This window comes from Canis lupus, chromosome 36 (assembly GCF_011100685.1).
Source record: "Canis lupus familiaris isolate Mischka breed German Shepherd chromosome 36, alternate assembly UU_Cfam_GSD_1.0, whole genome shotgun sequence".
Classification (NCBI taxonomy): domain Eukaryota; kingdom Metazoa; phylum Chordata; class Mammalia; order Carnivora; family Canidae; genus Canis; species Canis lupus.
Genome location: NC_049257.1, coordinates 5,769,717 through 5,790,906, shown reverse-complemented (window position 1 = coordinate 5,790,906; position 21,190 = coordinate 5,769,717). Strand labels below are relative to the sequence as shown.

Below are 21,190 nucleotides of genomic sequence, written 5' to 3'. Positions count from 1 at the left end.
GTAGTGTGAATCCTGTTTTTTTGTTTGTTTGTTTTGTTTTTTTTTGTTTTATGACTGAGAGAGAGAGAGAGGCAGAGACACAGGCAGAGGGAGAAGCAGGCTCCATGCACCGGGAGCCCGACGTGGGATTCGATCCCGGGTCTCCAGGATCGCGCCCTGGGCCAAAGGCAGGCGCCAAACCGCTGCGCCACCCAGGGATCCCGTGAATCCTGTTCTTACACACACACGCACACGCACACGCTCACGCACACCCGGAGGAAATCTAAGACAAAGTAAAACTGAAGGACGGCGGTCTAGAAGTGATGGTCCGGCTCTCTGAAACGAGGTGGGACGAAGCCCCACACTCAGAGGCGCCGCCCGGGTCGGGCCCACCGGGAGGCTGGGAGGCTGGACGGCCACTGCAGCACTCGACGACGGCCCGGCTCCTGGAGCAGGGAAGCGCCCCTGCAGGGACGGTTGTCCAGGTGGCCCACTGCGCCGGTGCTCCGGTCGGGCTCCGACCGCTCACTGGGGTGATTTATACGCGGTGCCAGCCCCCAGGGAGCGGCTGCAGCGCTGCGGAAGCTCCTCGGACTCTCCGTCCCATCCTCCGGCGTCCGACAGCGGGGCCGCTCCCAGGCCGGGTCCCAAGGGCCGCGCGGCCGGGCTCGCGTCGGGTCAGGCCCCGCTGGCCCCCCCTCCCCTCCCCTCCCCTCCTCCCCTCCCCTCCCCTCCCCTCCCGTCCGCCCCCCTCTTCCCCCTCCCCTCCCCGCCCCCTGGGGCCGGCCGCGTGGGCGGGGTGGTGCGCGCCCGCACTTCCGAGGAGCGGGGAGCGGGGAGCCGGGAGCGGGGAGCCGGGAGCGGGGAGCGGGGAGCGGGAGCCAGAGCGCCGCCCGGGGCGCCCGCACCCGCCGTCATGGCCCGGGCCGCGCTGCCCGCCGTCCTGCTGCCGCTGCTGGGCCTGGCCGCCGCCGCCGCCGCGGGTGAGCTGCCCCTGCCCCCCCGACCCCGACCCCGACCCCGACCCCCGCGGCCGCCCTCACCCCCGCGCAGCGGTGACCGTCCGGCCGCCGACGGCCTCGCCCCCCCCCCCCCGTCCGCGCCCCCGGGGAAGGGCTCCCCGAGCGCCCGAGCGCGCCGCCGGCCCGTAGAGCTGCGAGAGCCCGGGCCCCGGTGCGGTCGGCGGCGTCGGGGCTGCGGGGGGCGGCTGCGGGGGGCGGGGGCCGCGGGGGGCGGGGGCCGCGGGGGGCCGTGCGCGCTGTGGAAGCAGGAGAGCGGTGCAGCCCCCCTCCCGCCCGGAGCCGGGGGGCAGGCGAGGCCGAGGCCGAGGCCGAGGCCGGCCCCCCCCTCCCTCCCGCCCGCGTCCTGTGACCCGTGGGGGCGGCTGGGCGGTTGCGCAAGTGGCGTCGGAAAGATGGCACGTGATGGGCCTTGCCCGAAACAGATTCGGGGGGGCCTGCGCCGGCACCTCGCGGGCTGCGCCGGCTGCGCGTTTAACGGGTTTTCTGCAGGCGCGTCCGGGCGGCGGGGGAGCCCCGGCCCAACAGCGTGGCTGGAGCACGAACCGGGCCGCGTGCACGCTCGTGTGGGCTGCAGGGAGGTGCTTACTCGAGTGTTTTGGGTTTTTGAATTTCACTTTCAGTTTTTTAAGAGTTTATTTATTTATTCACGAGACACACGAGGGAGGCAGAGCCTGAGGCCGAGGAGAGGCAGGCGCCCAGCGGGCCGACGGGGGCCTCGATCAGGGACCGGGCACGCCCGGGGCGCAGACTGGGGGGGGGGGGGGGGGGGGGGGGGAGGCAGCAGCGGGAGGCCGCGCCCGGAGCTCCTGCCTGAGCGCTCCCGTGGTCCTCCTGTGGCTCGGAGGGGCGGAGGCCACACGGAGCGGAGGCCACACGGGGCGGAGGCCACAGGGGGCAGAGGGCACGTGGAGTGGAGGCCACACGGAGCGGAGGCCACACGGGGCAGAAGCTACCTGGAACGGAGGCCACCTGGAGCGGAGGCCACCTGGAGCGGAGGCCACACGGGGCGGAGGCCACCTGGAGCGGAGGCCACGCGGGGCAGAGGCCACCTGGAGTGGAGGCCACCTGGAGCGGAGGCCACACGGGGCGGAGGCCACCTGGAGCGGAGGCCACGCGGGGCAGAGGCCACCTGGAGTGGAGGCCACCTGGAGCGGAGGCCACCTGGAGCGGAGGCCACGCGGGGCGGCCTTCACGGTTCACGCCGAGCACCGAGTTTTGTCTGGGACCGGCCTGGACGGTTCTGAGAGCCGCCGCCGCGCCCTCGGAGCGTGCCGTGACCTCGGGCTGCCGAGCCTTCGCCCAAGATGGACTTTGCTTGTCAGACTCCTTTTAAGGATCCGTTTCTGGGTGTTGGTATCCCTTTCAGGGACGCTGTTTCGAGCAGTAAACCAGGACGAGCTGTCTTTGGAAAATTTTGTTCTTTCCCTTGTATCAGTCCAGCGCGCTTAGGCGTTTCAGGGGCTCAGGAGGCGCACGTTGACCAAGGTGATGCTACTACTAAGGGGCTCCGAGGACTGATTTAGAAAGAGCACGAGCTCCCCGGCGAGGCACGACCGCAGGCCTCCATCAAGCTCCCTAACTCCTTGCGTGGGGGCGATCCCCCGTGGGGCCATCAGGAGCCTGAAGTGGGGCGGCGGCGGCCACCTGCTGGGCCTCCAGGTCCTGGGGCCCTTCCCTATGTTCCCGTCGTACGAGATGCAGGGTCCGTGTTGGGACGAGAGAGGCTCGGGAGTGCCCTCCAGGCGGGCTGCTGAGCATCTGGGCCGTGGGATCTAGGGCTGACAACCCTGTGTTTGTCATCATAGTACCTCACAGCAGCTCATGCAGACAAGATCACCAACCATATTAGACCTACGACTACTCAAGAAAGAACGTCTCCAGCTTATCACAAAATTAGCTTAATTAGCTGAGTGGCAAGATCTCAACGGAAAGGCTCCTGTGGTTCTTGCATGAAGTAGAAGTTTAAGGTTGAAATGGAAACCGTTGTTACCATTCTCTGTTGTTTCGGAGTTTATTACCATAAGTGATCTTATGTTCTTAACTATTATCTTGAAAATCACAATGAACAAAATATTTTTTAAATTCCCGAGTAAGTTTCCATGGGATCCCTTTTAAAAAGTTCTCCTGTAATGGTGCTTGTTCCCATCGTGGGTGATCGGTGTGCTTATTGGGTAGGTGATTTCCCCTGGGCCTGAGATGAGTGAATTTTTAAGCATATTCAGAGAAGTCCTGCTGTGGTCATCCTGTGGATCAGAATCTAGGTCACTCATTTTGAATCGCCGCAGCCTACAGGCCCTGGAGGAGGGTGCCCCTGCCTTCCTGGCTCTCACCACTTTACCACTCTCCCTGCTGTTCACTGTTTATCCACACTGGGCCCCTGGGGACTCAGCCACCTGCTGGCCTGTCTGCCCAGACCATCCTCCCCTTCCCCTATCCTTGGCATGGCTGCCCCCACCCACGTCATTCAAAAATCTCTGTTCATGTGTCACTTTGTCGGGCCTTCCCTCAATGGCCCAGTTCTCTGTGGCATGCCCCTATTCTATCTTCCGAGCACTTGACACTGAGTGCATCTTGTTTCTTCATCATCTGCTTGCTTGTCTTCCTCCTTGCCAGAAGAGAGATGTGTAATAGCGGAGACTGTACTATCTTACGAATTTTTGTTTTGAGTCTTTGCATTTTATTCTAATTTATAATAAAAGGACTAAGAATTTTAGATGCTTGATTTTATTTATTTATTTCATTTATTTATTTTTAGATGCTTGATTTTAAAAAGTAAGGGTGGATAATGGGATTTCAGTTTCTTTCAAATTATTTTATTTCTGTCATGAACCGATCTCACAATTGAATTCAAAGCATTAAATCGTCTTAATTCATTGCTGTGGCTTTTTCTAATTCTTGTAGATGGCACAGTGGTATTTCAGGGGAAATGATCTCAGGTAGATTTTTGTAAATTTTGAGACAGTAATGTTTCTTCTAATGAAAAAGTGAAATTACAGTTAGGCGTTATCTCAGGGCTTCTTTCATTGTTGAGAAGTGTTTAAAAAGTGTGTTTCTGTGTTGCAAACTAGTTTTGCAGTAGGATTCTTGTCCACAATTTTTTTTTTTTTTTAATGATAGTCACAGAGAGAGAGAGAGAGAGAGAGAGAGAGAGAGGCAGAGACACAGGCTGAGGGAGAAGCAGGCTCCATGCACCGGGAGCCCGACGTGGGACTCGATCCCGGGTCTCCAGGATCACACCCTGGGCCAAAGGCAGGCGCTAAACCGCTGCGCCACCCAGGGATCCCTTGTCCACAATTTTTTATGATACATATCAAAATACTTATTTTGTTTGTGGGTTATTTTGGATTTTGAGGGCAGATCTTAAGACTGAACCTATAAGAAAATGGACCAGTGCTGCCCGATGAGAGCTGCAGAGGAACGCTGGCACCCCCATTCTATAAATAAATCTCATGGCAGCTCTTCTACAAAGTGACTGCAGGGGAGAAAGGTGGAGGTGGACCTCTTGGAAGGGGGGTTGGGGAGGGTGATGTGGAGAGGGAGTGGAGTGTCAGAGTGGCTGATTTCCTTGGGATTCAGGGAGATTTTGGAGCCCAGACTACAGCCACAGGTCCCCTAGGTTAGTCAGGGACTTGGAACCCCACTCCTGCCTCCATATGTTATAACAAACAGCTCCTCTTCTTTCTCGGTCTCTGCCACAGTTGCTACCGTGGAGGCCAAGTGACTATGACTCCTATCTCAACCGGAGAAAGGCGAAGGTTTTATTACTGACCAGGGGGAAAAATGCAGTCTTTGCCTTCACTTTGTTAACATTCAGAACAAGTATTTCCCAAGGATCACTTCCTCTTATGCTGTGCTGGTTGCTTAAAAGAAATTATAAGGGAACAGAGAGTTCTCTAGAACTGACTATAATGCCAAATATTCCTGGAGATATGCTGTTGTATTCTGTAGCACATGGTAATTTCAGGCAGAGGATCTGTATAGAGACTTTTGGAATCTTAAGTGCAAGCTTTTAAAATTTTTATCAGGCTCCTAAATTTCTATAAATATTGAGTCAATGGAATTATAAAGTTATAACATCCATAAAGAGGGCAGCCTGGGTGGCTCAGCAGTTTAGCGCCGCCTTCAGTCCAGGGTATGATCCTGGGGACCCAGGATCAAGTCCCACGTCGGGCTCCCTGCATGGAGCCTGCTTCTCCCTCTGCTTGTGTCTCTGCCTCTCTGTGTGTGTGTCTCTCATGCATAAATAAATAAAATCTTTAAAAAAAATCTATAAAGAGCCACTTAGGTGCATTATTAATGACCTATCTTTCAGGACAGCTGTGAAGAAGTAAGTGCTAGAAAAGAACTTTGCAGAGAACATTGTGCGCAGGCTGTGTGTGTGTGTGAAGTGTATTTGGCAAAATATATTTTTAAGGAAGATATTACAGAACCTGTAATTGAAAACTTATGGCAGTATTTTGGGAGGCAGGTTTTTAAGGATAACAGGATTATAGCATAACTATAGCTGATAACTTAGCATCGCACAAGGCTTAGCGTAGCTTTCTGCTCATGGAGTGCAAGCACTTCAGCAGCTCTCCTCACAAGAGGCATCCAGCCTCTGCTTGAACACATTTCTTCTCAGAGTAAAATATATATGTCTTGAGTCCTTTTAAAGCTTGTTTCGGGGGCACACACTGACCGGTAGCATGAGAAGAAGGGATTGGGGCTGAATTAAGTGGGGTTACTGCTAGTGCTGAAATGAACCGAAGGGGAAGGCAGTTGAAAATTTTGAGGAAGTGAACAGTTTGTTTTGTATTTTTATGGCCATAGCTTCTCAACTTTTTTTTTTTGGTCTTGCTGTGTATTGCTTATTTAATTATTCAACAGTGGTCTTTGAGTTGCTGCAATCCTCTTTATCATCGTCATCATCCTCATTCCCATCTCAGGGGCCCACGTTTGCTATTCCCTGTCTGACCCAGACTTCCATGTGGCTTTTTCCCTTCAGCTCACTCAGACTTTTTACATGTTACCTTGATAATGAGATCTTTCTTAGACACCTTTTAGGGGTGCCTGGATGGCTCAGCGGTTGAGCATCTGCCTTTGGCTTGGGTCGTGATCCTGGGGTCCCAGGATTGAGTCCCACATCGGGCTCCTCGCAGGGAGCCTGCTTCTCCCTCTGCCTGGGACTCTGCCTCTCTCTGTGTGTCTCTCATGAGTGAAAATTCTTAAAAAAAAAAAAAAAAAAAAAAAAAAAGACGCCTTTCTAAAACTGCAGCTCTAACCCCAGCTCTACATTCAGGATCTTGCTTCTCTGCAGGACCCCAGTGTGGGACTCAATCCCAGACCTTGGGATCACGACCTGAGCCAAAGGCAGACATTCAACCGCTGAGCCACCCAGGCATCCCTTGCTTCTCTGTTTTAACTTTTCTCCTCAGTACTTATCACCATCTTTGCTTGCTCATCTCCAAGATGGCCCCAGTGATTCTTTCCTCCTGGTACTCATAGTTTTGTGTAGCGTACCCCAGCACTGAACAGGGGTGACCTCTGTACCCAATAGGATATTGCAGAAATAACAGAGTGTGACCCTCAAGGCTGGATTATAAAAGCTATTGCACTTCTCCCTTGTTCTCATTTGAATCATTTGCTCTGAGAGAAGTCACCTGTATGTCATGGGGACCCTCAGGCGACCCTGTGAAGTCCACATGGTGAGAACCTTGGCCACTTACCCACAGCCAGCACCAACCCACCAGCCATCTGAAGGAGCCTTCTTGGAGGCTTCTTTATCCTTCAACTAGCTCAGTCTTCAGATGGCTGCGGCCCTAGCAGAGAGCTTGGCTGCAACTTCATGAGAAACCCCAAGCCAGAATGACCCAGCTAGACAGCTGCTTCCAGATTCCTGACGCAGAGGAACTGTAATAACTGTAATAAATAAGTTGCTTATTTGCAGCAGATTGCTAATACATCAGCTAAATATAAAATACCACCCATCATGTCTTGCCTGGCGTATCTGCCTCAACTAAACATAAGCTCCAGGACGGCAGGATTCTTTTTCCTTTTTGTCCGCTGTGGCATCTAGGAAGCACCTGGAACATCTTTCTCACAACAGCCGTCATAAGAATAAGTACTCTTGTTATCCTCGTTTTACAAATAAGGAAACTAGGGCGCAGTGAGGTTAAGTATCATATCCACGATGGAGTCAGAGCCAGGCTTCTCCACAGCTTAATGTGTCCCCTGCATGCTATCTCGTGTTAGGTACAAGATGCTAGGATAGTTATTAAGGAGGGGACACTGCAATTTAAGAAATGGTTTCTGTTGTCATGCAGCTAACAGTCCAATTGGGAAAACAGGGTAAATATCAGATAACTGGCACACAGAGCAGAATTTGATGAGTGCCGTATGAACGTGTGTTGGTCTCCAAAGGGTAACACAGCCCCTTTTCCAAGAATAATGGCTACCTGTGGTTCTTACGCATGGGTCCCCATGGCTTGTGTCATCTTATCCTCACTGCTCGAGCCACAACTAATCGAAACAGGGATAATTGCCTAAATCAAAGAATGACTGCTCTAGGCTAGGCAGCCGCTCAAGGGAGTTCCTAGTATAAAAACCCTACGAGGCCTATATACTGAGCTAAAGCCTTCAGAGTTCTTATTATCCCACGTATCCTTACAGCAAATCTCTATCACTGGTGTAACCTAGTCAGTTCTTAGTCTTTGTAGCCAGAAAGCATCTCATACATGCTGTTATTAGAAGTTCAGACGAGTCAGAGGTTACAAGAAGATGAGGGTTGGACACTTCTGACACACGAGCTGCCTCTGAAATAAGAGTATACTTTAACCAATAGACAGTATAGAAGAGTTATAAAGCTTTTATAAAACATAAGAACTACAAGTGTGCAAAGAAGTAATTTGTAAGTTAACATCATTTGGTGTTGATTATATTTTTGTGTATTTAATAGACTTGCTTTATTCCATATAAAAACCGAATTGCAAAATTTATTTTTTATATTCTTGAGTTATCAGTAGAAAATATTATGTGTAGCTTTGACTAGAAATAATATGACAACATTTGTCAGCCTGTGATTCAAGAACTTCCAGTGATATAGAAAGGTGTTTCAGGTGTCATCAACCATGGTAATGGAGTCTGTTTCCATTTAAGTGGTTATTTTTTAATCCTATAAAGATAAAGAGAAGGGAACAAAATGAATCAGAACAAAATAGGAAAAGAAAGAAAAAAGAAGAAAATAAAAATTTGCATTTGCCCTTGTGACTTTCTGTTTGAGTTTCATTCTGGAAGTGACTATTTGTTTTGTCTATCATGTCTTAACATATAAAACATTATCTGGTAGGAGGAAGGAGAGGAGGGAAGAGACCTGCCTACTTCACTCATTGAACATTTGACTCCTTTCTAGGTGCTTGTCATTGTGTTTTCTATGATACTCCCTCTGTTTTGGAATTTCTTTTTCTTTTTCCTTTTGTACATGACAAACTCCTTTATCCTGTAAGTTGTAGCTCAAATTATTTCCTTCTTTTTGAAGTATTTCCTGACTTTATAAGTTATTTACTCTTTCTTTTATTGTTTTATATAGCATTTTACCTATCATACCTCTGTAATATCTGTTATGTGCATGTATCAGACTGAGCACTTTACATGAAGGACTCATTCCTCTTTATATCCCTTTCTCTTTACTCCTTGGCACTGACCATTATACCTGACATATAGGAGTTGCTCAGTAAATGTTCGCTAGATGAGTGATGGGTAGATGGAAGAACAGTTGTTAATAACCTATTCAAAGGTGTGAGAAAGGGAACTCTGCTTTGGGCTATCACTGGGTGAGAAGAACGACTAGAAACTCTAGATGAAATTCCATTAAAACCATATTTGCAGGCACCAGAGAGCTGCTGAGATGAGCCCAACATTGTGTGTATTAACTTTTCCCTTTATGAGAGTTGCCAAAATCTGCAGAGTTTTGGGCAGTCTCAGGGTGTTAAGGAGGCAAAATTTGAGTTTTAACTGGCCAAAGAAGAGAGGCTATGCTTAGTTCCCAGGCTTTTTATTGGGATTCATGGATATTGAGCTTCCCAAAGGCTACACCTCCCCAGGTCAACTCAATCCTTGACTGTATTAATGTAACTGTCAATACCCAAACTGCCTGCCAGAGTTCCCTCTGGGGGAGAGTAACATCATCTAGGGCCTCTACATTTTTTTTCCTGCACAGTGTCTTAATTGATTTAAAACAAACAAACAAACAAAAACAAAAACCCATGTACCAAGCATTATAAGAAATAGGTCAAAGGAGAAAAGAAACAAAAATAGACCAAAAGGCAACCCAGAAATTAGAGTTATCAGAAATGGACTTTAAAATAACTATAGTAAGTTCAAGAATATAGATAATAAAATTGAGAATTTCACCAGAGGTCCAGAAACTATATAAATATAAATGAATTGAAATTCTATAACTGAAAAAAAAACTACTGACATTATGAACTCAATAGATGGGTATAACAGCAGATTCTTAAAACCTAAAGAGTAGATAATAAACCAGAAAGAACAAGATTATAGTATGGCGAACCAAGAGTATTAAAATATGGGAAAAAACAAAGGAAATATTTGGGACATGGTGAAAAGTCTAACATGAACATGTTGAGGGCAGCCCGGGTGGCTCAGCGGTTTAGCGCCGCCTTCAGCCCAGGTCGTGATCCTGGAGGCCCCGGATCCAGTCCCACACCGGGCTCCTTGTGTGGAGCCTGCTTCTCTCTCTGCCTGTGTCTCTGCCTCTCTCTCTCTCTCATGAATAAATATAATCTTAAAAAAAAAAGGCTTAAGAGACCATCAACTTAAAATAGACTGCTATATACATAGGATGCTTCTATAGGAACCTCATGGTAACCACAAACCAAAAACCTATAATAGGTACACAAAAAAAAGTAAAGAGAAAAGAATCCAAACATAAAGTTAAAAAAGTGTATCACAAGGGAAGGAGCAAGAGAAGAAAGGAACTGGGAAAACGATGAAAGCAACCATAAAGCAATGAAAGAACTGGTGCTAAGTACATAGCTATCAATAATTCTTTAAATGTAAATGATCAAAATGCTCCAATCAAAAGATATAGGGTGACTGAATAGATTAAAAAGAATAAAATTAAATTAAATTAAAATAAAATAAAAAGACTGGGGCACCTGCCCTGCTGGCTTAGTTGATAGAGCATGCAACTCTTGTTCTTGGGGCTGTGAGTTCAAGCCCCATACCAGACATAGAGCTTCCTTAAAAAAAAAAACAACCCAAACCAAAAAAACCCAAGACCCATTTATATGCTGCCTTCAAGACTCGATTCAGACCTAAAGACACATGTAGACCAAAAGTGAAAGAATGGAAAAAAATATTACCTGCAAATGGAAATGGAAAGAAAGCTGGGTAGTAATATTTATAATATCAGACAAAACAGACTTTAAAAGAGAGACTATAACAAGAGACAAAGAAGATAATGATAAAGAGATCAGCCCAGCAAGAGAATCTAGCAATTATGGATATCTGTACACCCAACATAGGAGCACCCAGATATATAAAGCAAATATTAACAGACCTAAGGGGAGAAACTGACAGTAATACAATAATAGGAGGGAATTTTAACACCCCACGTTCATCAATGGACAGATCATCCAGACAGAAAATAAGGAAACAGTGGCCTTACCACATCAGACCAGATGGAATTAGTAGACACATAAAAAACAAAGCAGCAGAAGATCTATTCTTTCCAGGTTCACGTGGAACTTTCTCCAGGATAGATCACCTGTTAGGCCACAAAACAAGTGTCAGTAAATTTAAAAAGCTTGAGATCGGATCAAGTGTCTCTTCCAATAACATATCTAGTATAAAACTAGATATGAAGTACAAGAAAAAAAAATGGGGGAAAAAACCCCAACCCTGCAAACATGTGGAGGCTAAACAACATGCTACTAAACAACCCATAGTCAAAGAAGAAATCAAAGAGGAAATTTAAAACTACCTTGAGAATAACAGGTGTTGATGAGAATGTGGAAAAAAAGGAGCTCTCATGCACTGTTGGTGGGAATGCAAATTGGTGCAACCTCTGTGGAAAACAGTTTGTGGAGGTTCCTCAAAAAATTAAAAATAGAATTACCATATGATCTAGTAATTCCACTATTGGGTATTTACCCCCCAAAACAAAAGATAATTAGAAAAGATATATGCATCCCTATGTTTACTGTAGCGTTATTTACAGTAGTTGGGATACAGCAGCAACCCGTGTCCATCCACAGATGAATAAAGATCTATACATCACCAGTGGGATATCACTCAGCCATAAAGTAATGAAATCTTGCCATTTGTGACAACATGGATGGACCAAGGGGATATTTTGCTAAGTGAACTAAGTCAGACAGAGAAAGGCAAATACCATATGATTTCACTTATATGTTAAATCTAAAAGAGTTCCTCTGAGTAAGGACCAGACTTTCAAAGAGGGCAGCAGCAGTATATAGTGAAAGTAGGATGGCTGAGTACTGTTTCTCAGTCAGAGGATCTAAGGGCCTAGCTGTTTCACTTACAGACCTTCAACTGTGCACCCTGTTTTCAGGCCCTCCCTAAGCCCTGCCCCTATAGGTGTGTCTGGCTTCTCCAATTCCTAAACATTTCTGGACTTCTTGCTTTTTAACTCCTGGGATCATACTGCACATATAATTTTACAGCCAGGTTTTTTTTTTTTCTAACTCCATGTTTCATTAAGTAAATTTTGCTAAAATACCCCTACCAACTACCTTTAAGCCACCACAATGAGAAAGTTCTAGATTACTACCAGAATTCAAGCCAAGGTAGTCACATGTGTAATGCCCATTACTTATAGGACAGCAGGAAGGAAAAAAAAAAAAAAACCTGTATACAAAATAAATTGTATCTTGAGACACCTACTCTCGTGCTAGTACATCTTGAATGATTTTTGATTTTTTTAAAGATTTTATTTTTAAGGATTCTCTACACAGAATGTGGGGCTCAAAACTTACAATCCTAGAATCAAGAGTCGCATATTCCACTGCCTGAACCAGCTGGACAGGTGCCCCCATCTTGGATGATTTAACTACTAAATGTAGCAGTATGAGGTGGGGAACAATGTGGGTCTCATCATGGGGACAATTTTAAGTAGTCTGTGGTATTATCTAGGTTACTGACCCAGCTGCTGCAACAATGACCTGAATTAGCAATGGCTTAACAAAATAGTAGTTTATTTTTTCTCTCATAGCAATCTGAGTGTGATATGATGGATCCATGTAGGATCCTTCTGTCTTGTAGCTTTGCTGTTCCTCGGCTGTTCCCGTTGTTGACATGATTAAGGATGGCTAATGACATTTTTGCCAGTGGGAAAGGGGAAGTATGATCCAGGGAGCATACTCCCTTTTAAATTTTTATTTATGATAGTCACAGAGAGTGAGAGGCAGAGACACAGGCAGAGGGAGAAGCAGGCTCCATGCACCGGGAGCCCGACGTGGGATTCGATCCCGGGTCTCCAGGATCGCGCCCTGGGCCAAAGGCAGGCGCCAAACCGCTGCGCCACCCAGGGATCCCAGCATACTCCCTTTTAAAGGCAGTTCTGCACCTTTCACTTCAGCGCAGAGCTCATTATCCAGAAGTTACTGGAAGATAGGAAAATAGCTTGGTGGACATGTATTCTGTGCTGTATAAGAAGCCGACGTAAAAAAAGAACCCACAAAAAAAATAATAATAATAATAAATGCACCAGGAAAAAAAAGAAGTGCCGTGTTCAAGTAGGAGACAAGTAATGGTCTCCACCATATTCTGAGTTTAGTAAAGTCAAGCTTGTTGAGTTTATTTATTTATTTATTTATTTATTTATTTATTTATTTATTTATTGTTTTTAAGCTTATTGAGTTTAGATGGACATGGGTGATGGTTAAGTTCTCATCTTTTTAGTAAGGCATTCTTTTACTTGTTTACATTAATGTTACAACACATATAGAACTTAAAATAAAACTAGGTAAAAAAACATCATGGTAATTTTCCCTACATAGACCTAAGAGAATAGGGAAGATCAATGCTTTTTTTATTCACCGAAATTCAGTAAAATCCTCCTTTTCTCCATTCTTGCCAGTGAAATCAAGCTCTTAAAGGCTTACTTTTGAAAATAAATTCATGCTAACGAAACTCCAGAGCCAAGGCTTAAAAATATGCACATTTATAATGAACAACAACAAAAAAACCCAGATCAAGATAGAGGCGAAGGAGGTGCCATTCCACTCTACAGCAACAGAGGAGGAGATACGGTTCTGTTTCATAGAACTAGTTCAAGGAATCTGCTTTGATGAGGTGTTGAACTAAGAACATTCATAAGAACATCAATCTTGTTTTCCTGTGTAACATGAAAACTTGTCTGAATATTCATAATCTAGCAACTTGTCTCTGCTCTTGGAAGTATAATTTTTTAAAAAGATCTTGTAAAACTCTTGAGACTTTTGAAATTGTTTCTATATACTGCAAAGATAACCTTCAAAAACCTTGTAATTCTGATTGGTCGTCCTTCTTGATAGTCAGTTGCCTTGGTAATAATGCTGTAATTTACAAGTCTGAGTTCCTAAACACCCTAAAGACTTGTAACTTTGCTCTGTCAAATCAGAAGAGAATCACTGGCACATCGCCCTTTTCCCATATGTAGAATGGAGAAAAATAAATTACTATCACACTAGTCAATGTCTTATTTTAACAGAGAGCTTTGTGGCTAAATTCTTTTTTTTTTTTCTATGAAAATGTAATATTCTTGATCTTTCGGAATTCATGGAATTCTTCCCAAGTTGTTTAATAATGTTTCTCTTTTCCCATACAGACTGTCCTTCATCTACCTGGGTTAGGTTCCAAGACAGTTGTTACATTTTTCTTAAAGAAGCCGTCAACCTAGAAAGCATAGAGGACGTCAGAAGTCAATGTACTGACCATGGTAAGGAACTTTTTTTTTTTTTCCACAGTCATAAATGGTGTTCACTAATTTCTTTTAAAAAATGGTTATGTCATATTTCACTTTCACCTGGGTCCTTGTAATAAGTGAACAGTCTGTATAACACCCAAGCTGCACACTGGACTTGGGTATATATTTAACCTCTGAGTTGGAAGACTGCTGTTCGGCCCCCCTGTCCAGAGCTGTCTGCCAGGAACTTAGCCACAGCAGGACCTTTGTCATGTGCACATCTGTGCGGAGCACTGTGCAGGCACTTCGGATCCTTTGCCCGGGTATAGCTCTCCTAACATACCCAGCAGGTAGTTTCTCATTAGCTTCCTTTTATCAAGGGGAGAAATTAAGTTCAGTTATTTGTTCAAGGTCATGCCGGCAATAACTGGCAGAGCCAGGATTCAAACACGGTTGGATCAGATTTTAGGACCATAGTTTGTGATCACTGTTCTGCCCTGAAGGAGCCCTTTCGGGTACTCGGTGTGGGCACAAGTCAGATGGGACCGTGAAATGAACCTGTGGTAGAGACGTTAGGGAAGAAGGCTCTTTGCCAGCAGATACGCTCAATGTTTTCTGGAAAATACCACTTCACATTGTGAAATATTTCAAATAAAAATGTCATTTTTAAAAAGGTGTGCCTGGGTGCTCTTTTCATATTTGGCTGTTGGGCCCCAAGTGCATCCTTGTTGTGAAGCCTCTAATCGTGATTCTCCTAAGTTCAAACTGAAACTAGGAGGTTAAATAGCATCTTTTTTTTTTTTTTAAGATTTTATTTATTCATGAGAGACACAGAGGGGCAAAGACACAGGCAGAGGGAAAAGCAGGCTCCCTGCGGGGAGCCCAATGTGGGACTCGATCCCAGGACCCCGGGATCACACCCTGAGCCAAAGGCAGATGCTCAACCCTGAGCCACCCAGGCGCCCCTAAATAGCATCTTTTTTCAACCGAGATAGCTATGATATGGTGATATAAGAGTCCTTGATTCTTTAGAAATGCCTTTTACTACTCCATGAGATCTAAAATCTCTTGATCATTTCATTAAATTTGATCTTAGGTTTATTAATAACTCCAGCATTTAGAAATGCCCTTTACCCATTTCATGATTGGATTGTTTGTTTCTTTGGTGTTGAGTTTAAGAAGTTCTTTATAGATCTTGGAAACTAGCCCTTTATCTGATATGTCATTTGCAAATATCCTCTCCCATTCTGTAGGTTGTCTTTGAGTTTTGTTGACTGTATCCTTTGCTGTGCAAAAGCTTCTTATCTTGATGAAGTCCCAATAGTTCATTTTTGCTTTTGTTTCTTTTGCCTTCGTGGATGTATCTTGCAAGAAGTTACTATGGCCGAGTTCAAAAAGGGTGTTGCCTGTGTTCTTCTCTAGGATTTTGATGGAATCTTGTCTCACATTTAGATCTTTCATCCATTTTGAGTTTATCTTTGTGTATGGTGAAAGAGAGTGGTCTAGTTTCATTCTTCTGCATGTGGATGCCCAATTTTCCCAGCACCAAAGAAACAAACAATCCAATCATGAAATGGGCAAAAGACATGAACAGAAATCTCACAGAGGAAGACATAGACATGGCCAACAGGCACATGAGAAAATGCTCTGCATCACTTGCCATCAGGGAAATACAAATCAAAACCACAATGAGATACCACCTCACACCAGTGAGAATGGGGAAAATTAACAAGGCAGGAAACAACAAATGTTGGAGAGGATGCGGAGAAAAGGGAACCCTCATACACTGTTGGTGGGAATGTGAACTGGTGCAGCCACTCTGGAAAACTGTGTGGAGGTTCCTCAAACAGTTAAAAATATACCTGCCCTACGACCCAGCAATTGCACTGCTGGGGATTTACCCCAAAGATACAGATGCAGTGAAACGCCGGGACACCTGCACCCCGATGTTTATAGCAGCAATGGCCACGATAGCCAAACTGTGGAAGGAGCCTCGGTGTCCAACGAAAGATGAATGGATAAAGAAGATGTGGTTTATGTATACAATGGAATATTCCTCAGCTATTAGAAATGACAAATACCCACCATTTGCTTCAACGTGGATGGAACTGGAGGGTATTATGCTGAGTGAAGTAAGCCAGTCGGAGAAGGACAAACATTATATGTTCTCATTCATTTGGGGAATATAAATAATAGTGAAAGGGAATATAAGGGAAGGGGGAAGAAATGTGTGGGAAATATCAGAAAGGGAGACAGAACGTAAAGACTGCTAACTCTGGGAAACGAACTAGGGGTGTTGGAAGGGGAGGAGGGCGGGGGGTGGGAGTGAATGGGTGACGGGCACTGGGGGTTATTCTGTATGTTAGTAAATTGAACACCAATAAAAAAAATAAAAAAAAAATAAAAAAAGAAATGCCCTTTACCTACAAAACCCCACAATTTTCTGACAACCAACCAATATGACATTTTGGTAGAATATCAAATCATACTTATTTATTATAGAAGTAATGAATGTAGGTATAGACATTTTTAATCCTATGAAGTGCCATATAGTACTCAATACATATTGTTCCCTTTGAGAAACTCATATACCTGCCAAATGGTGTTGAACATTAGCTCTTTGAGAACCAGACAAAATTTCCAACCTACCAGTATGGTTTCATTTTACAGAAACTGAATAAAAGGAATTTTTGTTTTGAAGATTTTATTTTTAAGTAACTTCTACCCCTAACATGGAGCTCGAACTCACAACCCGGAGATCAAGAGTCACATGATCCACTGCTGTGAATAATAGGAATTTTTTGAAAGAGGTTTTCCCATAACAATTTTCCATCTCTTTTTGAAGAAATCACTTATGTTAGGTATACTTAGATATAAATTTCAATAACAGAAATTATATTGGAGGTTGAGAACTAAGGATAGACATGTTCCTGAACCACAGGTCGGAGTTCACTGTCCAGCTTTAATATTTATCTTTAGCAGTTAAGCAACTGCTTCCAATACAGACGCATAATTAATACTTGTTGACTGACTGACTTCTACAATTCATGTGTAGTGAGAGTTTTTGGTTTTGTCTTTGTATTTGCCATTTTCCTTTAGCAAACAAAACAAAATTGAAAACACCTAGCAACATTGTGACTTTACCTTGATCGCTTGTTTCAGAGTCCATTAACTCTGCTTGTTCAAGCAGGGTAGCCATTTAGAATTTTAAAATGTTATGTAGAAATTTGCTTCTAAAATTTATCTTGTGTCTAAAAAATATATATATCTTTTCCCCAGTTAAAAATTTATCAATTCAGTTTGTTTTAATGTTTACATTTTTTAAGCTTTCTCATACATTTCTGTTAACCTTACCATTTATTTGATACTCCTCCATATTTGTTTCTACTCTGGAAATATTCAGTTTATTGATGAATCAGAAAATTAGCTAAAATTAATGCTGGTATTTATTTTTGACTAGAGTAGTAGTATTTTGGCTTAGAATAGTAGATGGACATGAATTCAAGGTTTGCTATGTATGAAGAAGAAAAAGCAGAAGGAATACTAGAATATACATTTGGATTTGTAAAATCTTCCCAGCTGTATAAAACCCTGTCTTAAGCATATCATTAAGGGTTTAGAAAACAAGTGCTTGTTACCTTTTGGGCTGCAGAGAGCTATATTTAGAAATATTTCCAGGGATTTGTGCTAATTTACTTGATACCGCTCGCTCTCTTTTTATTATTCATAATAAGGAAAATAATTGTTAGAGGCTAAAATTTTTATTTTGCAACATTTACCTTTAATTTATGTTATCATTTTAATAGAAAAAATAAATATTTTCAGTCTTTCCTTTTTGTGATTTGTGAACTCTGTCACTAGCTATAAAAAGAATTAAACACCCAAATTACATCTCAGCAGGTACTGTCACTAGTAATGCATTGTAAAAAAAATTTTCTTGAGCACATTCATTCTTCAGGGACTTATGCTGTCATTTGTTAAAGAAAATGAAAGTGTGTCTTATTTGCCTGACACAGTAATTTAAGTTTATACAGTATTTAATTAAATTACAGTGTTAAGAATCGTTAAAGTTCCATTGGCTGCCACAAGGTCAAAGAAAAGGATGAAAAACTCATCTCTAAACACTTAAGCCTAAACTATAACCTAGTTAAATACTTCCCTTGAGAATTTTTCTAGAGTGGCATTTCGGTCACATTTCACAAGTAAGTACAACTAAGTATCAGGGTAAAACAGCTTTAAAAGTCTCTATGACATTTAACAGACAGGCAGCTGGAAATGATAAGAAAACCATCATAGAGTTTTTAAAAATTGATAAATGACTCTGGGAACCTCATTGAATCCTAACTTTGGATTAAAGTATTCAGTATTTTAAAGGTCAGCCTTTTTTTTTTTTTTTTCTTTTGAAGTTTTTGGTAATAGCATGATTTATGCAGATCACTATACAAAATGAGAAAAACATATGCAGATATTTTAAAAATAAAACAAAATCAGGGGTGCCCACTTGGCTCAGTTGTTGGGCATCCAGCTCTTGATTTTGGCTCAGGTTATGCTCTTGGGGTTGTGGGATCAAGCACCGCACATCAGGCTCCTCACTCAGCAGGGAGTCTGCTGGAGAGTCTCTCTCTTTCTGTTCCTCTGCCCCACCCCAATGTACTGTCTCTCTCCCTCTAAAATGAATGAATAAATCTTAAAAATAAAATAAAACAAAGTCACTCTAAATTTCACTGCCCTAAGGAAATGTAATGACTGTTAATATTTTGGTAAGTATCCTAGACTTCTCCCCCATCCCAGGCAAATTTATAATAATAAATGCTTTCTCTTTTTTTTTAATATGTAAGAAAAGGGATATTTGGGAAACTGCCCCGTAATCTGCATCTTCCTTTAAAAATGTCTATGGCAGTAAAAATACAATGTTTATTTTGTACTAACTACATTAATCTCATATATAGAAATCCCATATAATTGATTTAGTTAATCTTCTAATGTTGGCTATTATTTTCAGTCTTTCACAGTCATACACGTGTGATGAACATTAATGGTTGAGCACAGAGCCTATGACTGTTTTAGCATAATTGTTAACGATTGGTGGGTCAAATAATGTGTTTTTAGGGCTTTTGACACATCTTGCCAAATACTTTCCAAAAAGGCTGTACTAATTTTTACTCCACCTAACCAACGTATGAGTTCCTACGTTGTTATACCTAACGCCAGACTGTTTAATCTGTAAGCCTGGAAGTCTGCTTATTTTTAATTTTCATTACTTTACTGGTGAGATTGCATTTTCACACATTTCTTGTGTTTATATTTGCTTCTGGGAGGGTAAATTGTCTTTTTTACAATCTTGAAACCAATTTTTTCTTCTATTAAGGTGTCTGCTGCTTTATTTAGAATGGAGCTTTAGTCTGCCCAGTTTGGGATTTTCTTCTTTAACAATACAGTATGGTTTGGGGGAGATTTTTTTGTCCCTAATTTTCTTTTTCCCTATAGTTAAAATTGTTTTCTGTAAGCCTCTTTTAGAAGATGTGGTAGTGATCACCTAATACAACTTTTCTTTTTTTACCATATCAGTACGTAATAGGAGCTCTTTTTTTTTTTTTTTAAGATTTTATTTATTCATTCATGAGAGACGTACATAGAGAGAGAGGCAGAGACACAGGCAGAGGGAGAAGCAGGCTCCACGCAGGGAGCCCAACGTGGGACTCTATCCCAGGTCTCCAGGATCACACCTCGGGCTGAAGGCAGACGCTTAACTGCTGAGCCACCCGGGCTGCCCAGGAGCTCTGTCTTTCCCTTTAACTGTTAACTTATTATGAAACTACTATCAATTTTAGTCTGATGTCATAAATATAGTAGCCTGTGATGTAAGCCTCCTATAATTCTCAAAGTGTGGTCCCTGGAACAGCATAGTTTCACCTGGGAACCTGTTAGAAATATAAATTCTTAGGCCTCATCTCACTCTGGCTGAATCTGAAACTCTGGATGTGTCCTTCTATTGTTTTAGCAAGTCCTCCAGGTGCTTCTGATGCTTGCTCCAGGTGGAGAACCACTGAACTAAGACAATATTCTGACATTTTCAGGAGACTTTGTTAAGTCAAGCTGATTTTGGAGGGATGTACTTTAATAGGAGGCAAGACTTCCTCATTTCCATGTGTAGTTATATTAGTTGTAGTACAGAGAGTCTGCAAAGTTTAAAATATGTTTAAAAATACTCACTGGAAAATAGGAAAATTTGTTACTTTTAAATTACTGAGGCTGGAAAGTCACATGTTTCTTAGGAACTTTTTTTTTAAAGATTTTGAGAGCGAGAGCGAGAGAGAGAACGTGTGCAAGGGGGAGGGAGATAGAACAGAGAGAGAGGGATAAGCAGACCCTGTGCCAAGCGGAGAGTCTGACACACAGCTTGATGCAGGGCTCAGCCCCAGGACCCTGAGATCATGACCAGAGCTGAAATCAAGAGTCTGTTGCTCAATCGATTGAGTCACCCAGTACCCCCAAGGTTTTATGCTCTATTCCTTAATTACCTGAGTATGGCTGGAAGGCTGTTACATTACTTCTCTACGTTCCTCAGGATTAGGTGAACCCTCCCCACCAGATTTCTGGTTGCTAGGAGTACAAGCCTTGGTGTCATCATTTATTCAACTGTTTTCACTTGAAAAAAATAGAATATCATGAAAGAAGCTAACTCCACTAGCATTTTCTAAGTATTATTCAATTAAGACAGTGGAATGTTTTTTAATTTCAAGAGAATCTTTAGGCTAAGAAACAGGGTTAAATGTCTCTTGGAAAAGTAAAGTTACTCCTGTTATTTATAGGGTGCTGATGTGTACCTGTAGCTTACAGATTGTAAGGACAACAGCTAACGTATGTGAGACATAAAATATAGATGGCCGCTGCTCTTTACTCTTGAATTACGTGGAGGAGTCCCAGGAAAGATCAACTATCCAATGAGAATGAGGACCTCCTTAGCAGTCCATTTCCCAAAACCAGGGCTTTCTAAGGACCACGAAGAAAAGTATGGGAAGGCATAGGCTTCGGCAGCAGGCACATGAAGGCAGAGTCCACACTGCTTGTTGCTGGAACTGCACCAGGCCTTGGAGCTGCTCTGGTAGGTCGCCCTGGTACTCTTCAGTTCTCCGGGGTATGGTCAGAGCTTTTCCTCCCTACACCAGGGAGATGCGCCCAGGAGAAACCATGATTACTAGAGGAAGAGGTAGTGGGGAAAAGTAAAGTTGAAAGATGCAGAAAAATGTTTATTGATCAAGCCTCACATGGTTTTGTCCCC

General features: G+C 43.6%; 1 protein-coding gene and 1 long non-coding RNA gene across 2 annotated transcripts in view; one reads left to right on the top strand and one right to left on the bottom strand.

Moving 5' to 3' along the window:
- Positions 1–21,190, top strand: part of CD302 (CD302 molecule) — a 126,747-nt gene that overhangs the window by 95,456 nt on the left and 10,101 nt on the right. Inside the window, 1 exon segment of the mRNA XM_038584628.1 lies at positions 13,831–13,941. Coding sequence (XP_038440556.1) covers positions 13,831–13,941 — 111 coding nt within the window.
- Positions 7,839–11,044, bottom strand: LOC111094295. The gene is made up of 3 exons (XR_005384591.1): positions 10,984–11,044; positions 10,669–10,767; positions 7,839–8,151 (listed from the first exon to the last, which is right to left on the bottom strand). It is a non-coding gene; the product is annotated as an uncharacterized LOC111094295 (long non-coding RNA).